This window comes from Pistacia vera, unplaced genomic scaffold (genome assembly GCF_008641045.1).
Source record: "Pistacia vera cultivar Batoury unplaced genomic scaffold, PisVer_v2 Contig592, whole genome shotgun sequence".
NCBI classification, from domain to species: Eukaryota; Viridiplantae; Streptophyta; class Magnoliopsida; order Sapindales; family Anacardiaceae; genus Pistacia; species Pistacia vera.
Window position 1 is genome coordinate 933,638 of NW_022196437.1, and position 18,756 is coordinate 952,393.

An 18,756-nucleotide genomic window follows, 5' to 3' on the forward strand; every position below is an offset into this window, starting at 1 on the left:
GGTTTGGGAGTCATTGACCTAAAGCCCGTTACACGGACCTTCTAGAAAGCTTAAGAAGTTAAGACAAGAAAAAAAAAAAAAAAAGGGTGATGAATGAAAAAGAATTATATTTCAAAATCTTGTGTGGAAAAGGAGCATTATGTTCCGTGTACATAAGTTGAGGAGTTTTGCATGACATTTTAACATTGTGATATGAATATGAAATGTGTGTTTGAGAAGCTTGAATGGAGATAGGCAAATCTTGACAGAAACTTTAGTTCTTTATTTAGGATTGTGTTATTTACTTATTATGTTCAAATTCTTCACTTTACCTTTTGATGAATGTCTTGGTTGTTGATGAATATGGTTGTGTATGGTTTTGTGAGAATGTTGAAAGAGTTCCTTTAACTTTACTCGAGGACGAGCAAAGAGTAAGTTGGGGAGTGTGTTAGAGTCATGGAAGTGACTCTATTTTGGTGATAAAAATACCCCTGTGTGATTAAATTGAAGTATATTAGATATTAAAGAATTTATGAATTTATTTGCGAAAATCGCTTCCTAATATTTTTCTGATGAATTTAACGTGTTTGCAATGATTTTGGAAATTATATGAGTTGATATTAGGTTGTGGTTTATGATTAAGGGTGATTTTGTCTCATTTATGCTGTTTAGGGGGTAATGTCATGTTTTAAGGGGCTGATTTTGTCACTTTCTCATTATGTAGGGACAAACTGATATTTTACACATTGTTCTATAAAGAAAAGTGCAGATCGCGTGAACACGCGGGCTGTTCATCTTCATTTTTCCGGCGACCCTTCACCTTCTCCGATCAAGCTCCAGCGACGAGTCATCTCCTTTCCAGCGACGATTCGGCTCCCCCTTGCTCCGGTCCCCATCATCCCTCCATCACCACCTGGAACCATCTTCCCACCGCGGCGTTTCATCTTCCCACCGCGACTCTTCATCTTCCCGGCCAGTTTTGGCCGTTTTCCGGTGACGTTCCAGCTCCCCAAGGGTAGATCTTCATTCCCCACGGCCGGATCTACACTTCCCTTGCTTCAGCCGCCGCGAAAACCGCAGGAATCCGCGATTTAGCCGCCGCGACTGTTCATCTTCTAGGCCAGATCCTACTCATTTCCGGCTACTTCTCACCTCTCCAGGACCTGATCTAAACTCCCCATCACCAGAGCTTTCCATCGGTACCTTCGGATCCCATTTTCGCCACCGTTTTTCGGAGACCCGCTGGAAAATTAACGTTTTCCGGCGAACCACGGCTGTTCGTATTTCGGGCTGTCCGTTGGTCGTTTTCGACCCTTTTTCGCATCATATCGCTATCGGTTACCTCCTCTCTGCCATGGTCAGCTCTATTTCCACCGTTTCGACCGGCTAAGCTCCCGGTTGTCTGTTACGGCATAGGCGAGATCGGGATTGACTCCATGACTCTCCTCATCAGCTCTCGACTAGTTGGATGAGCCCGATTATATGACATTTGGTAGTATTGTGCTTCGGATTATATTTGTTTTCGGTTCATGATTGATTTCGATACTTTAATATGATTTGAGCATAACTTGTGATGAATATTGTTGTCCATTATGATTTAATGTTTTCATAGAACTTGCTGAATGATAAACGTTGGTTTGGAATAATTAAATGATGAATATTGCTTTTCATTACTTCGCATCGATTGTAATTGAGTTGTGTTTGGATTTAATTTAATTTCTACTATTGTTGCGTTTATTGTGAAGTTGGTTGATTGGATATTACGTGTTGACAAATTGTATTTGTTAATCGCGTACCAACTAGTGGTATTACCTTGTAGCGTTTATCGACGTTCAATGATAGTCTTTAACCAATCGAACTTGAGTGATCGGGTGAGACAGGATAGATTATACCTAGAGTGTCGGGAAACCATTTCATTGATTTACCTTGCCTTGTAGGTTTAGGGGATCGTAGAGGGTGGAGGAGAATTGTGTGAGTCTGTCTCGTGTCGAACCAAAACCGTAACGGCAATATTTTTATTATAAAGTCTTTATTTGTTTTAATTTCACTATTTCATTATTTGCATTTAGTCTATTTAGTTTCATTAATCCATTGCTAATTTCATTTCCGCTACTGTAAATACATTAGGTTGTTAGTCTTGCTCCCTGTGGATTCGATCCTGCTTACCGCTACTACAGTATTTAGGTTTAATTTTGTGACCGTGACGACCGGTCTAACACGTGTTAATGCCAACTTAGGTGCAACATCAGTTTGTCAGAGAAAGTCTCTGGGATTCATTTACCAGAGTAGTATTACCCATAGAACTAAACATTTTGGTCAAACATTTGGTCAAATGTCATTAATCATTAATCATTGATCATTTATCATTTATAAATTTATTTTGGATGTGAACAGTCAACAACGATCTATTAGGGCATTTTATTAAAAGGCCAAATCAAGTTCAAATTTAATTAAAAGGTCATGTAGTTTGAAAGTCTTAAGTGAATAGTCTTATTATTGATTAAGGTTAATTAAACATGATTAGTGGTTAATTAGGATTAATGAAGTATTGTGTAATCTTTTAAAAATTATAATGTGTCCCGAAAGAGCCGAAATTCTTGCAAACAATCCCAAACACCTTTTTCTTCTTCCTCCTACCATTAATGCATCCCTCCCCTGGTTGTTATTTCTTCTAAGCTTTGTCTACATCTTCTTCTTCCTCTGCCATTAACAATTTCTTCTTCACCATAGATTCGCCTCCTCCTCCTCCTGACATTTCGTCTTGGTATGGGTATCCCTTCTTTGCATTTTATATTTCAATTTAAAAAGATTTAATGATAGATTGGGTTTGAGTTATGATTTTGATTTAGTTGCTTAAGTTATGGGTTGTGTTTGAAATAATGAAAGTTGAAAGGAGTGAAATTTGTTGAATATTTTCTTGCATTGTGGGTAGCTGGGGGTGGTAACACCAATTGTAGGTGGAGATGACTGAAAATGTGTTTTGGATACGATGGATCGCTTAAGTGATCTAGTATGTCTAGTATAATGCAGCAGATCATAGATCGCTTAAGCGATCAAGTATATGGCAGAAGATCACTTAAGCGATCTACTATAAGTCTGGTGTACGGCAGCAGACCGCTTAAGCGATCAGGTAAATGGCAGAAAAACGCTTAAGCGATCAGGCTTATTTATACCAGATTGCTTAAGTGATCCAATAAGCGATATACCAGATCGCTTAAGAGATATACCAGATCATTCAAGTGACGCTGCAGATGCTTTTTAAAATTTTTCAACCCTTAATACATCAGTTAATAATATGTTTTTTTCTTGCATTATAGGTACTTGGCTATTATTAGACATGGGACAAGTTTTTCTGGGTGTTAAATATTTTGGTGAGTGGATGGAGGAACAAAGTTGTTGGAAGTGAATTGGGAAGAGCAAAGAAGTTATACCAATTGCTGTGAGCACAGAGTTTAGTTTTGATGAGTTGATTGATAAAATAATTAGAAGAGGTAATTTGGGTTGCTCACGTAGTGATATAGTTGTGAAATATATTTTAAGCAAAGTTCCTGAACATTATAAGGTACCTCCTACTATATTAAAGTCGGATGAAAGTATAAAGTTATAAATGATTGATGTAGGCGATAATCGTTTGAGGCTGATTTTAAGGGTTTCTTTTGTAGATAAACCGTTGGAAGTTAGTTCAAAGGAAAAGGATAACAAGGAAGTTGGCGAAGAGAATGTTGTTTTAATTTGAACTACGAGGGCATTGATTTCTTAGTTGAAAAATCAAGAGTAGGTAGTGATTTGGGTGGTGAGGATGACATTGTAGAAGAGGTTGGTCATGTGCGACAAAATGAAAATGTTGAGGAGGAAGACCTCGTACATGTTCCCTAGGATGTAGAGATTCCTTTAAATACAGATTATATAGAAGGTATAGTATATGAGTAAGAGAACACTATGGTCCTTTATGCAAGTTCAGAGGTGGCAATTGCAGGTAGTAGTGAATTACCTCATATTTTTACTGATGGATCGGACTTGCGCATAGGGTGTTTATCTGACAACAAAGAGGAAGTGGTCAGGAAGCTAAAACTTTTAGCCGTGAGAGGTAATTTTGAGTTCATCACCAAAAAGTCTAATTCATCAGTAGTGATGGTTGCATGTCTTGACCGAAAGTGCAAGTGACGGGTTTATTGTAGAAGGTTGGCGAAGTCCAAAAAATTTATTGTTAGCACATATACCCATGAGCACACATAAGCGATTAAGTGTTTATAAGCTTTCATCACTTAAGCGATCTTGTGAAAGGCATAATAAAAATAATCTGAATACACTGGATCACTTAAGAGATTTCATTTCTTACTTAAGCGATCATGTGTATTTAGCCTTAGTCGCTTAAGCGATCTAGTACTGTCGCTTAAGCGATCACGTACAAGCAAGAATCAGGATCACTTAAGTGATGCTTCACTTTTACCCTTGGTCACTTAAGCGACCAATGATCGCTAAGCGATCATGTACAAGGCAAAATCAATATCTGGCCAGATGCACGATCGTTTAAGTGATTTACTCTCTTGCTTAAGCGATTCTTCACTTTTACCCTTGGTTGCTTAAGCGATCAATGATCGCTTAAGAGGTCATGTACAAGGCAGAATCAATATTTGCTCAGATGCACGATCGGTTAAGCGATTTACTCTCTCGCTTAAGCGATTCTTTGCTTTTACCCTTGGTCGCTTAAGCGATCAAGTCCGAAGCAGAATCAACATCTACCCAGATGCAAGATTCCTTAAGCAATTTATGGTCTCGCTTAAGCGATTTTTCGCTTTTACCCTTGGTCGCTTAAGCGATCAAATCCATGGCAAAATCAACATCTGCCTAAATGCACGATCGCTTAAGCGATTTTATTGTCTCGTTTAAGCAATTCTTCACTTTTACCCTTGGTCACTTAAGCGATCAAGTCCGAGGCAGAATTAGAGTTGGAAAAGTGACCCGCCCGGTCCGACCCGACCTGACCCGACCCGGCTCGTGGCGAGTTACTGCTTTTGGCGGGTTGGTCCTAACCCGCCCACCAACAAAGGCAGGCCGGGTTAGGCCCGCCATTTTTGGGGGAATGGCGGGCCGGGCCTAACCCGCCGGGTTAGGCTGCAGGTTGGGCCGGGTTAACCCTCTTTTTTTATTTTTATTTTTTTGATTTTTTTTTGTTTTATTTAGTTAACTTTTCAAATAAATAATTAACGATTTATAAATGAATAAATGTTATTGTTTTTAGTTAACTTTTTAAATATCAATAATTCAATTAAATTAAATTTTTTTTATTAACATTTCAAATATTAATTCAATTTTAATACAATAAAATTGTAATATAAGAAAAATTAGATTTATTCATTCAATTGATGAAACTTTAGCATAAGAATGAATTATATTTTATACAAGACATGGAAATTTGATAATAAGACTTCAGTATTTAATTTTTTTATATTTTATGTACCATAAAAAATAATAATAACAATATGTCAAATATTACGAAGTTTTATACATTTTAATATTTATGATCTAGAAGTATAGTTTAATATTATTGTGTAAAATTATTTGTAAGAGTTCAATCATAATAGTTTAATTAAAAGAACTAAAAAAATGGGGGAAACTTGAAAAAAATAATTTATTTTTTATTTTTTTAAATTTTTTTTGGGCCAACCCGTCGGGTTGGCTATTACAAAAAAATAGCAACCCGGCCTGATCAGGGGTTGCTGGCGGGTTGGGTTCAACCTGGCCCGCCATATTGGCGGTCCGGGTTGCACCCTCTTCATTGCGGGCCGGGTTAGGGTTGACCTGCCTAATGCGGCCCATTTGTTCCACCTCTAGGCAGAATCAACATCTACCTAGATGCACGATCACTTAAGCAATTTATGGTCTTGCTTAGGCGATTCTTCGCTTTTACCTTTGGTCACTTAAGCGATTTGGTATTGCTTAAGCGATCAAGTCCATGGCAGAATAAAGATCTGCCCAGATGCACGATCGCTTAAGCGATCCTTTATAGGAAACCCTTGGTCGCTTAAGCGATAGTCGCTTATATATCGCTTAAGCGATCATGGGCAATGCATATTTTTGCTAGCTTTTCTCCTGAATTTTGACAAACTAAAATCACCAACACATATTAATTCCATATTTTCTCCTTAATTTGACAACCTAATTGCATCAACACATCATTGTCATGTAACAAGAATACTAAATAAACTCAAACTCAAAAGAGGGAAATAAATACTAAATTGCCTTTGTACAAATCTAAAATGTGTCAATTACATTAAATTACAACATTATATACAACAAATAAATGTCCTATATACACCCAAAACAAAAGCATGGCCGGCAGCCTCCATCCCCCCTCTTCATCATTCTCTTCAACCACTTCGCCATCCTCCAAAATTATCTAGCACACCTTCAATATCAGCATCAGCAACAACACCACAGCCCAAGTATCAACAGCCTGACGCCTAACAACACCAGCTAATCCAATTCAAGACAACCCAATAAGACAGCATCACATAAACTACAAAATTCTAGTCCAACTTCCATACATTTTGATGACAGCATCAACAATGACTTGGATTGAGTTTTGGTCAATCGAAAAGAATCCATATGCCCATGGAAGCACTCAATAGCCCATCGCTCTCGACAGTTGCTCATTGTTTCTTCATTCAAGTTGTCCATTGGTGTGTTGGTCATGTCGAACTCAATAAATTTTAGTGCATATGCCCAACAATCAGCTCGACAATAGGAGGAAGACATTAGCATTAGAATCAGCTTATAAAACAATTGTATCATGTAAGTTTTATACAAAATTTATCTTGAGTCATTTGTAGGGACGGGAAGGTGCTTAAGTGGCCACTTTCCCGTTAGTAGTTCATCACCCAAGTGCTGAAATATCCCGCTGTTGCGCAACAGCCACGGGAACAATACATACAGTGGCTGCAACTCTATCTCCAACTGTCTCTCTCGACAAATACTTGGGTTATAGTCAAGGATCTACAGCAAACCCTCCTCTAGTAGCGCAACGACAGTTATCCGATGCATATCCTTGATGTTCATGATGTAGTACACTCTTTTAACATTTGTTCAACTGTTGTCATGTTTAGGCTTTTCCCCCCATACATACTACATCATCCTGTCATCAAACTAAAAATCATCAGGGACACCGTCGAAGTCATATGTGGCCAATCTTTTCTTCTTGCCTCCCTTTATTGCACTCTACCATCGGCCTTTTTCATTGAAGTGTCATATGTAGTTACTAGCGTTTGGCCAAAAGCCACATCGGTGATGGCATAGTGCGGATATAAAATATCACCATTACTGCTCTGTTGTAGCCTCATAAGTGTCAATACCTTATTGATGTGTTGCATCAAATAAAAACAACATGATAAGTATACAATACCTCGTGGAAAACATAAGCAAAAATAAAGGAAAAATAACTCACCGAGTCGTCAAGCCACTTGCCCATCGTCAACATCTTTTCAAACCACTCCCAAGGATAATCCATCGTCTTGCACTTCACATGCCCATCACTTCCAAAATCATTGTAATAGGCATAGAAGAGTTTTTTCCTTTCCTTATCTAATGGTCTATACAAATCAACCTTTAACTCCTCCGTTTTCAGTTGCCCATTTCCTCCGCCTTCCTCCTCCATTTTCACTTCCCCATTTCCTTCGCATCCCACCTCACCCTCCTCCATTTTCACTTCCCCACTTCCTCCGCCTTCCTTCTTACCCTTCTCCTCTATTTTTCCTTCTCCACTTTCACGGACTTCCTCATTTTTTTTCTTCGTTTTCCTCTTCTTTCCATATGTTACTGCCGTGTGAGGAGAAATTACATGCTTACTCTTTCGGCTCTCTCTTTTATGCTCAAGTTGCACTTCTACCACTTTCAATACCCCACCAACTTCCTCTGCCACCCTATTAACTTTCTTCTTCACCCTATCAACTTTCTCCTCCCCCCTTTTCATCCGCTCTTCCATCTTCTCAAACCTCTCATAAACGGTTGTTGTAAAACTCTCAAACAGACCGTTTATGAGGTCAACCACCTCATTCTCCCAACCCCAACCTTGACGCCTCGATAAAGTGGTACTTGTTGTACCGGTTTGCCAATTGAGTAGAGGCGTACGAACCTCTTCATCCTCCTCCCTCCTGCAGATTGGAGCTTCATCATCCTCGGCGTTAATAACATTCTCAAGCAGTGGCCTTGCAACTGCACTCACATGCATGACCCCTTCTAGGTCCCGCATTAGGCGGTTTATCCCTTCATCTGTTGCATCCTCCAATGCTTTGAATGATGTAACATACTCCTCTCCCACTTCACCCGTAGTAGCGGTGAGGAAGGGACAGACGACTTCCTACAATAAGAAAAAAAAAATCAATCAAATTTAAGCCACATTTAAAAGTAAGTGCATATTCAAAAGATTAATCCTTTAATCTTACTCAAGCCGTTTGAATTTCCATGTCTATTTTGTCGTAATCCCAATGGGTACACTTCTTAATGTGCCACCGCAACATCATAGGAAATTACGGTAGCTATCCGAAGTCTTTTCCTTGCAGGGAGTCCATGGTTAGCTGGAATGATACTCGTCTCTACGAATAAGCATTAAAGAAGTCCATGTTGCTTGCAAACTTCACCCAATCCATATTAACGGCTTTTGTTGAGTCAGAAGCCATTAAGATCGAATGTACAAACCATACCAGGCACATCTTGAACCTCTCTAAGGAGGTATATCCACCTTCTCCTAACCTCTCCTCTAAATCGCGTCCTGTAATAGAGGCCTTCCCCCCCACCCCCCCCCCCCCCCCCCCCCCGCCAACCTTTTTAGCCAAGTTATCAGTTGCCCTACTCTTCTTTATTCTCTCTTGCTCTTCTGCATTTAGAAATGCCCCACATCTTAAGCTGTCATCAAGGCATATTCCATCATCCCAAACCGTAATGGCTTCCCATCCACAACGAACCACATTTATTTTTTTTTTTTTCTTTTTGCCTTTTAACTGAGTGCATCAACATATAATGCACTCCCTGCCCCCCAAACGCCTTTTTCCAATTTTCTCCGATGTTCACAAAATGACCGAAACAACTCTCTTTGAATAGATCCATACCCTTCTTCTATCCCTATAAAATCTTTATTATTCTCGTAAAAACTTGTCAACTCGACCTAACTATCACCCTTATGGGGAAGTATGGTACCTTATCGCTTACAACCTCCAATCCATAGTCTTTATAATTTACACTTCGGAAAATCTGCACAATCGATATAAACTAAATATCAGCAAAAAATAAAAAATAAAAACCAAAACAACCAATAAACCGCCAATTTGGGGGATATAGGCTTCGAGGGCATCAGGGAGTTGGTGTTTTTGGCCTCAAGAGGATCGGGGAAGCCAATGCAAGCCTTACAGAGGCTGTTGTGGCAGGTTCCATGAGGTTAGAGGGCTAAGGATAAGCTGCGTGCGTTGTGCGTGGCTAGCCCTGCAATATGCAGGGCAGCCCTCTAGCTCCCCTATTCTGCCACCTCCTGTCATCCCCAGCCCTCCAACCTCCCACAAACAACCTCCCTACGACCTCCCTTACCTTCCAACATCCTTTAGAGCCCAAACAAAGCCACTCCTCTAATGTCCGCCAACTGCTCGACAAAACGCCACAACCACCATAACAATAAAACCAACTACATATTCCCCAAATTTGCACAAATCAATCAAATTTCTCATCAAATTCAAAACAAGAAGTAAAAAACGTACCCTTTCTTCATCGGCGTCCTCCTCTTCAGAACCGTCTTCTGATTCTTCTCTCTATTCTTGTGACGTCGTTGTCTCATCTGCCTCTGGACCACCTTCGCTCATCAGATGATCCACCAAAGCGTCTTCTTTGATAACCTTTGAACTGTTGTCGCCTCCAAAGTCTAGGATTTAGAGTGGGGTTAAGTTTTCCTCCTCTTTGTCAATATCAACCATGATTTTGTGTAAGGAAGCTTTATGATCGAATATTTGCCGGAATAAGGCACTTTCGTCGCCGAAAATGGTAGAGAAATCAAAGGTGTTCATCGGTCTTTTTTGAGAATTTGGCTCAATTAAGCGATTTTGAAGGGTGGGAGTCGTTTTTAATTTTCAAAATTTAAACAAACTTCCGTTAATTATAATATTACCTATATATATTTAAATCTTTTCTCTTTAACCCGTTTTACAGTCACGTCAGTTTTTCTAAATTAAAAAAATTACAAAATATTTTAGGGTCATTTTTTAAAATGCAAACTTGGGAGGTCCGACGAGTTAAATTTCGTCCTATCTATTCCCGGTAAGTATAACCAGCAACATAAATTTGAATAGAGCGAAAAACCCTAATTTCGGATTCGAATGTGAAAGAAAGGAAGGATCACTGTCATCTTCAACCACTCCAAAATGCAGTCACCGTCAACTGCTTCAGGTATTCAACCATACTCCTTACGTAGTTACAAATCATCGAAAATTATCATCATCTTAGTGATTATTTAGAGCGAATTATGAGTAACTAACTGTTCTGGTGACTTTTTACATCACGAATTTTGATTACTTAGTTTATTTATCTGATAATTCTTATGGGTTTTTGAATATTGCTTATGATTGAGGTACCAGAAAATACAGGGTTAAAGTCTTTTGTTTTTTATTAAATTGATCCAAGTTTGATACTAATTGGGATTAATTTTACTAAATTTCAACGTTTTCTTTCTTATATGCGTGTGATTCTCTATGATTCAGATGCTGTGATGTTCATATTTAAGAAAGATGTATATGGCTATCAGATATTGATGCTTAAGATGACAACTTCAAGAAATCTTAATTGGGATTTATGTTTTATTACTTTATGTTGGACTTGGATACTTTGCATTTTTATCTTACATTTTTATTGTATATAATCAATATATTTTCAGCTAATGAGGTTATAACTCTGCAACTATGACAGATTTTGTAGACACATTGCTCAAAAGAGAGAATAGTAGAAGATCCAAGAAGGCTAGAAGGCTCCACAATTGGAGAACTTCATCATGGGCTGATCTTCCGCCATAACTTCTTGAGATTATTTCTAATGATCTGAATATAGTAGACTTTCAAAGCCTTGGTCGAGTTTGCAGAAGCTGGAGATTATTTTATTTCGAATTTAAGTAGAGGTTTTTGACATCTCAATCACCTCTTGTCTTTTATACATCAGCAGGAGCTAAGAAGTATTGTTATTTTTTTTGACATGGCTAATCGGACGAAATACAAGACTAAGCCGCCTCAATATATTTGCAACTTCAAATTCTGTCTTGGTGTTTCAAGTGGGTACTTAATCATGCTCTGTCTTGAGAAAAAAGATGTTTCGAGTAGTTATTTATGGCTTATAAATCCTGTTACAGGACATCAAATCCAATTCCCTTGCATGCCCCGGCCTCCTCGTATTAAGGATTGTCATGACCCTGGCATCTTCCGCAGCCTCTTTGCTTCCTTTGGATCTCAAGGTTTTCTTATTATGATTCTTTGTAAGTATGGCACAAGCTTGCAGTTCTGTATTTCTAGAGATAAAGAGTGGAAAGAATACCACTATGGTTTCAAGAGTTGGCGTATGTTGGATATAGTTGATTTTTATGGCAAGATATTTGTTCTAACTGATTATTCTCGGATTGGAATATTCAACTTTAGATCTTGTGATTTGAACTTTATGGAACTGCAAGTTGCACCTCGTTTAGACATTTGTTGGGGTAATTCAATTAGGTTGGTGGCTTCAAATGATCAACTTTTTGTAGTTGATGATATGATAATTTATAGAATAGACTTATCAAGGATGGAATGGGTGAAGGTGAATAATTTAGGAGAGCAAGCATTGTTTCTTGGCCATGGTGACATGATGTGCTCCAAATTAATTAACCCAACAAAGTGGGGAGGACAAGCCAATTGCAGATATGGTCTCTTTTTCTCTTCCAAAAGATGTGATTTAAACTCATTTAATCGTGAGGAGCCATGAAGTGCTATTACTATTGATGTGTGACGGGACAGGGATTATAGTTGGTATGCTTCTACCAAAATATATTCTTGGTATTTTCTACACCAATCAAACGATAATGATAATGTCAGGGATGATTAGTGGGGTGGTATGTGGAAGAATTTTAACTCAGACAAGGTTAAGTGTGGGAACTTCTTTTTGAGTTATATGTTGTTTCTTCTTACTTTTATATGAATGATTGTATGCTCAGAGACAGTAACCACGTAATACTGTTGACAATTTGCTGACTCTGGTATATTTCTATTATCAGGTTTTTGTTGTTTCTTTGAATCTAGAAATCACAATATAATTTAGAGTATAGCTCTACTATTTTGCTTTGTATTCAATCCTTAAACCTCAGGGCAGTACACTTATCAGCAATATTCTTAATTTTTGCTGAGTTTAGTTCCCTGGAAATTCCGTTTTGGGCAATTAGATTTGTCATAACCTCATCTGGTACCTCTGTGTTCAACTATTTTGATATGTGACATCAGATAGACAAAAGAAGTAAAAGCCATTCTATGCCTTGTGTTCGGATTGACAGAAAATTAATAGAAGGTTAATGCTAAAAACCATGCTAGGGTTAAGATACATGTTGGTCATACCTGACGGATTATCGAAGGTAAATGTCCCCGATGGAGTATCTAAATTCTAAGGAAAAGGTGCAACGATAATAATTAGTCATACATACGAGCAGAGCAATAATTACAACTGGTTGGTTATACATACAGTACAAAATGAAACTGCCCAGGTTATGGGCAATTCACAGAACTATCTCCGAAGGGCTAGGCGTCCACCGCCCAAAGCATTTTCTCTCCTCTGCTCTGTTTTTTTACTCTGTTTCTGTCTACCAACCGGTTTCTTTCTCCTGTCCTCTCTTTGCTTTTGTTGACAAACCCATCATCTCTCTCTGTTTTATATTTCGGAAAGCTACCGCCTAAAAGCAAGGCCACAAGCCTTGGAGATAAGAAAGAGGAAGACTTTTAAGTCTTAAACTTTTATTTGAATAAGGATTTCAGTTTTGTAGAACAATATAAAGATTTTGATCATTTAATTTTTTTTCTACTTGTTTGAGTTAGATTAGGATTCTTGTTTAGGGAGTTTTTCTTTTTCCCTATTTCCTTGATACACATAAAACCAATAAAATTTTGAGTTGAGTTAATCAACCCAACAAAGTGGGGAGGACAAAGCAACTGTGTGTATGAGCGCTTTGAATGATGCTCAGCAGAAAATTTGGCTATGGAATTCTTATATTTTGTTACATTATTCTTTGATAATTAATTTTCCTAAAAGAAAATTATTTCCGATTTCTATTTGGAGTAGTGGTGTCAAATTTCAATTCATCCCCACAAATCAATATATGCAACTCTAAAAAGACAAAACCACCGCCTATTAAAACTTCCTAATAAATAAATCAGAAATCGATAAGGAAGATCGTTTGAAGGATTTGTATTTTGTTACTAACGTCCAACACTAAAAGGCTTTTAATACTTAATTGAGTTGATTATGATTTCCTATTAGTTTGTTTACTTTTTAATTTCTTTAACCATATATAAACATACAATCAATAATATTTTTCCAAAGCTTGAATATGGGTATGAAAAATTGTACAGGTACAGTGCAGAAACGAGGGAGGAAGATCAAAACCAGGCCCTTAGCGGCGTTCAGAAAGCAGAAAATAGAGAAGAATGAAACAAAGACAATCAGGAAGAAGATAAAGATGAATATCTGCTACAATCAGAGGCCATGGGCTGATCTTCGAGAGGAACTTCTCAATATAATCTCTAGCAACTTGAATATTGCAGACTATCTCAGCATTGGTAGAGTTTGCAGAAGTTGGAGATTATTTAATTCAGAGTACGAGGACGGTTTCATGGCATCAAAATCACCTCTTGTCATTCACATCTCATCACAAGCTAAGAAAGCGTGCTGTTTTCACGAAATAGCCACTGGAATCAAATACAAGACAATGCTTCCGAATTTTATTTGCGACTTCAAATTTTGTCTTGGTGTTTCTGGTGGGTATTTAATCATGAAAGATACTTGGAGTCAAAAAATTTGGCTAATAAACCCTGTTACAGGACGCCAATTCCAGTTCTCTCGCGTGCGCAAACTTTCTGATAATATTCGATTTAGTTCAGATCGTGCCATTTTCGCTTCAACTGGGTCTCAAGATCAAGATTTTGTTGTAGTGATTCTCTCTTGTCGGAACCAGAACTTGGAATTTTATACATCTAGAAACAACCAGTGGAAAGAATACTCTTTTAAACTTAAGAATTGGCATATTTTGGATATGGTTGTTTTCTGTGGCAGGATATTTGCTATAACTAACCATTCTCAGATTGGGATACTTGACCTTAGAAATTTTGATTTGAAGTTTTTGACACTGAAATTTGCACCTCGTGTGAGCAGTAATGTGAGGTTGGTGACTTCAAATAACAATATTCTGATCGTAGATTATGTTAACGTGAACATGATTAAAGTTTATTCAATAAACGTGAAGAAGATGGAATGGGTTGTGATGAATAATTTGGGTCAACATGCTGTGTGCGTCGGTGATGGGGGCATTATAAGCTGCAAGTTAATCGACCCAACAAAGTGGGGAGGACAAAGCAACTGCGTTTATGTGCTGTTAAACGATGGATGCCATATACACTCCTTGAAGAATGGCGAGGTGAAAACGATTCGTAAATGGAGATGGGATGATAAAACTCGGATGTACTCGTGGTATTTTTTTTCTGCAGATAATGTAAGAGGCTTTGATTAGTTCGGCTCAGTTTCACAAAACCTTTTTATTTTTTAACCCAAATAAGTGTTAGATTAGGAAGGATATATGTTAATTTTCCCACCATATAAATTGTAATTTGAAAAGAAGGAAATATAATTCTCTCTGTGTGTTTTCTTACATTTTCTCTCTAACAAAATTGTTTAATTATTATGAAAATTTAGAGTTTATGTTTATGCAAAAATTGGCTGATCGTGAACTGGGTTGACTAACCCACATTTTTTGCGGTGGAAAGAGTAGTCTACTTCACAGAACCTTAGGTTTATTGAGGATATAGTTGTTTTTTATAGCAAGATATTCGGTATAACTAGCGATTTTCAGATTGGGGAATTCAACTTGAAATCTGCTGATGTGGTGTTTTAGACACTGACTTAATGTACCTAAGAATTAGGTTCGTCGCTTGCAATGAACAGCTTTTGATAGTCTACTTTAATCTCCTGGAGGAGAATACACAGTTCTCGGTTTACGGTATAGACTTTTCGAGGGTCGAATAGGTTAGAGTGAACAACCTGAGTGATGAAGCTGTGTTTATTGATCAGAAGAGATTGAGGTTAAGCAATACAGCTAAATGGGGAGGAACAAGGAACTGGGTATTATCTTCCAATAAATTCCAGTATCTGTTTTGTATACTCCTTAAATGGCAATGTGCTGAAGACTATTCAAATTGTGAAAGCTCATCTTCCTGCACGAATAAACAGTTGGTGTTTCCAAGACCCCAATTACACAGTACAGACAATGTTAGGGATGATGATTGATGACAATGAGTTTGGTTCATTTGCTCTTAATCATCTTTAAGTTTAAGCAAAATCTTATTTCAGATCTTCATAGCAACCTTTACTTTACACTAATGGAATCAATTCAATATTTTACATCAACCCTGTGTAAATGTTTGATTAATGAGATCACAAAATGTCAAATAAAACCCAGATTTGAATCTGTGACAAATCCAAGGCTCATTTTCAGATTAAGGGCTAAACAAATTTGATAAAGAGATCCATATTTTTCATTAAATTCGAAAAGATTTACATAGTCAGAATTAAAAATTGGAAACCCAAGCAATGAGCACAGATTCAGACCTTCTAAATCTCTATCAAACTGATTCAATACAGAACATTTCTCTTAAGCTCTCTCACCTCTAATCCTCCTAGCGAGTTGAATATCTTTAGGCATAATAGTGACTCTCTTTGCGTGAATTGCACAGAGATTTGTGTCCTCAAAGAGACCAACGAGATAGGCCTCAGCGGCCTCTTGAAGAGCCGCGACGGCGCTACTTTGGAACCTTAGATCAGTTTTGAAATCCTGAGCGATTTCTCTCACAAGTCTCTGAAATGGAAGCTTGCGGATCAAAAGCTCTGTGCTCTTCTGGTACTTTCTGATCTCTCTCAAGGCTACAGTTCCAGGCCTGAAACGGTGAGGCTTCTTCACTCCTCCGGTCGCTGGAGCTGACTTGCGAGCAGCCTTCGTGGCCAGCTGCTTACGTGGCGCCTTGCCTCCGGTGGACTTCCTTGCTGTTTGCTTTGTACGAGCCATTTCCTTGATTTGCGATTGAAAATGTGTGTTTGTTTCTCGAGAATATGAACGTAAATTTCGTAGTGGTGACGAGAAGGGAAAGTAATTGGAGGGTTTTATAAGCAAAATATGGAGGAGCAGGAGGGAATTTTGAAATTTTTGAGCGTGTTTGCAAGTTTCGAATGGGTGAATTTAAACCGTAGATTTGTAGCTAATCGACGCGTGATAATGATTGAAGCTGACTAGCTGGCGATCCACGTGACATAAGAATTACCCAATGGGCCTTAAGAGTTTTGGTTGAATCTGGAACGTAGATTTGGAAGGACATGGACGCTTGAGATTGTTTAAAGTTGACAATAAGGATCGTGATCCGCGTGTATTTGAAAGAACCAATGATAATTTAGCTGATGCGGAAATTTGAAAAAACCTTTTTTTTCAAAGAAGGACGAGCTTTGGACCGTCGATTGGTGGTATAATCAACGGTTGCAATTTTAAGAGATTTTTCCCATAAACGGCGGATTCTGGGTCTCTCTTTCATAAGTTATAATTTCTTTTAATATTAATTATTTGGAATAATATAAACACTTCGAAATTTTTGTAAGCAAATAATTAATTTACGGAAAATATATAAACTTGATAAATTTATCATTTTATAGATGTTTTGTTGCATTTCAATCGATAAAATTTGTGCTGGATTGTAATAATTCAATACTTAAAAGGTATGGGATTTTTCAATTTAGATTGAGACACAAATTTTCAGTTATGGGTTTAATACAATCCAATGGTGTAAGAATTACTGGGATGGTAAAGAAAATAACTATCTCAAAACTCTTTTTCACATCCATTTGATTACAAAATATCAACGGTCGAAAAATTGTCTCAAGTTAAGTTAAAAAAAAATCTCTTCCCTTAAATATTTAATTATGTTGTGGAACTATAAAGGCATCATAATAAAAACAACCAAAAAGATTAGAAGAAGAAGGAAAAAAAAAAAAAAAAACACCACTCTATCACACATTTATCCTTACGGGAGCAGCGTTTGAATCATATAATGTTTATTATAGAGGGATAATATATTAACGGAATAAAAGATCACCTTGAAGATTACTGAAAATGTTTCGAAAATATGTTTGGTTGATTCGAATAAATTGATGAATAATATGTTTGATTAGGAGGATAAATGGGTGGGAATGTTATATAGATTACTAAAGTGCCATCCTTTTTAAATATTAATATAGCAGTATTTTTTATTATTATTTTTTAAATAATTTCTTTTAACCCCTAACTTTTCAGATTTAGCAAAAACATCAGAACAACAATAAACGTTTTAAACTTAACAAAAACACATCTACCCACCCCAAGCCATTGTCGGTAGCCAGCCACCACCGTTGGCGGCTGCTGGATCTGGCCGTGACTTCGACAATGTCATAGATCTGGCCGTTTCATGGCCAAAGATGTGGTCGTAAAACGCCGACCGTTTCACGACCATAAATCTGCACGTAAAACAACCAGATATGGCCTTTTCCGACTATGGATTTGTGATCCATGATTAAAAAAAAAAAAAAAAAAAAAAACCATCACCGACACATGCCCGGCCATATACAATCAGTCATACGTCATTATGGTTACTTTTGACAGCCTTCGGCGGTGGTCGACGGTGGTGGCTAGTTCTAGATATAATGGCATTTCTATAAATAATGACACTAACAAAGGCAATGTCATCCAAAAAATTTAAAAAGCAAGGGCAAAAGTGTCTACATAAGTGAATTAGGTGTTTTGTAAATGTTAATAAATATAATGTTAATTTGGACCAAATGCTCAACTGTTTAGGGGCAACATGGGAAACAAAATTGTATTACCAGGGATAAGTTTTAATAATAGCCCCTCCCCCCCCAGGTATTAAGATTCCCAGCAATATACCCCCCAAATGTTATTGTTTGTCATAAAATATTATAAGAATATTTTTTTACAAACCAACCAAACATCGTCATCTGCTCAATTTAAAAAATATTACCTCAGTTATCTAATATTAACCCCATCCAAATGGCCCCTACATCTACACAAATTTTGTAGTGATTTTGCACTCTATTATATTAGTATATAAATATCTAAGAGCCCGTTTAAATGGGGTTAATATTAGATAACTTGTGTAATATTTTTTAAATTGAGCAGATGACGATGTTTGGTTGGTTTGTAAAAAAATATTCCCAAAATCTTTTATGACAAACAATGGCATTTTGGGGGGGTAAGTTGCCGGGAATCTTAATACCTTGGGGGGGTTGCATGGCTATTATTAAAACTTACTCAAGGTAATCTAATTTTGTTTCTCATATTGCCCCTAAACAGTTGAGCATTTGGTCTAAATTAACTTTATATTTGTTAAGTTTACAAAATACCCAATTCACTCATGCAAACAGTTTTGTCCTCACTATTTAAATTTTTCGGACAACATTGCCCTTGTTATTGTCATTATTCACAGAAATGTC

At 37.4% G+C, this 18,756-nt stretch overlaps 3 protein-coding genes across 4 annotated transcripts; 2 read left to right on the forward strand and 1 right to left on the reverse strand.

The window, feature by feature from the left end:
* Positions 1-10,268: 10,268 nt before the first annotated feature.
* LOC116109988 lies at positions 10,269-12,390 on the forward strand. 2 transcript variants are annotated; one of them, XM_031396233.1, is made up of 3 exons: positions 10,269-10,404; positions 10,921-11,275; positions 11,354-12,390. In XM_031396233.1, exons 2-3 carry the CDS (start codon positions 11,200-11,202, stop codon positions 11,956-11,958), a joined length of 681 nt encoding a protein of 226 aa, XP_031252093.1. In that variant the 5' UTR covers positions 10,269-10,404; positions 10,921-11,199; the 3' UTR covers positions 11,959-12,390. The 2 variants fall into 2 exon arrangements, with proteins under 2 accessions (XP_031252093.1, XP_031252092.1); XM_031396232.1 differs by having other exon boundaries at positions 10,921-12,387.
* A 1,177-nt stretch (positions 12,391-13,567) lies between these two features.
* On the forward strand, positions 13,568-14,743 carry LOC116110032. The gene has a single exon (XM_031396275.1). The coding sequence runs from the start codon at positions 13,568-13,570 to the stop codon at positions 14,741-14,743; it is 1,176 nt and encodes a 391-aa protein (XP_031252135.1).
* A 912-nt stretch (positions 14,744-15,655) lies between these two features.
* On the reverse strand, positions 15,656-16,366 carry LOC116109995 (histone H3.2). Its single transcript, XM_031396248.1, has one exon. The coding sequence runs from the start codon at positions 16,289-16,291 to the stop codon at positions 15,881-15,883; it is 411 nt and encodes a 136-aa protein (XP_031252108.1). The 5' UTR covers positions 16,292-16,366; the 3' UTR covers positions 15,656-15,880.
* Positions 16,367-18,756: the final 2,390 nt, after the last annotated feature.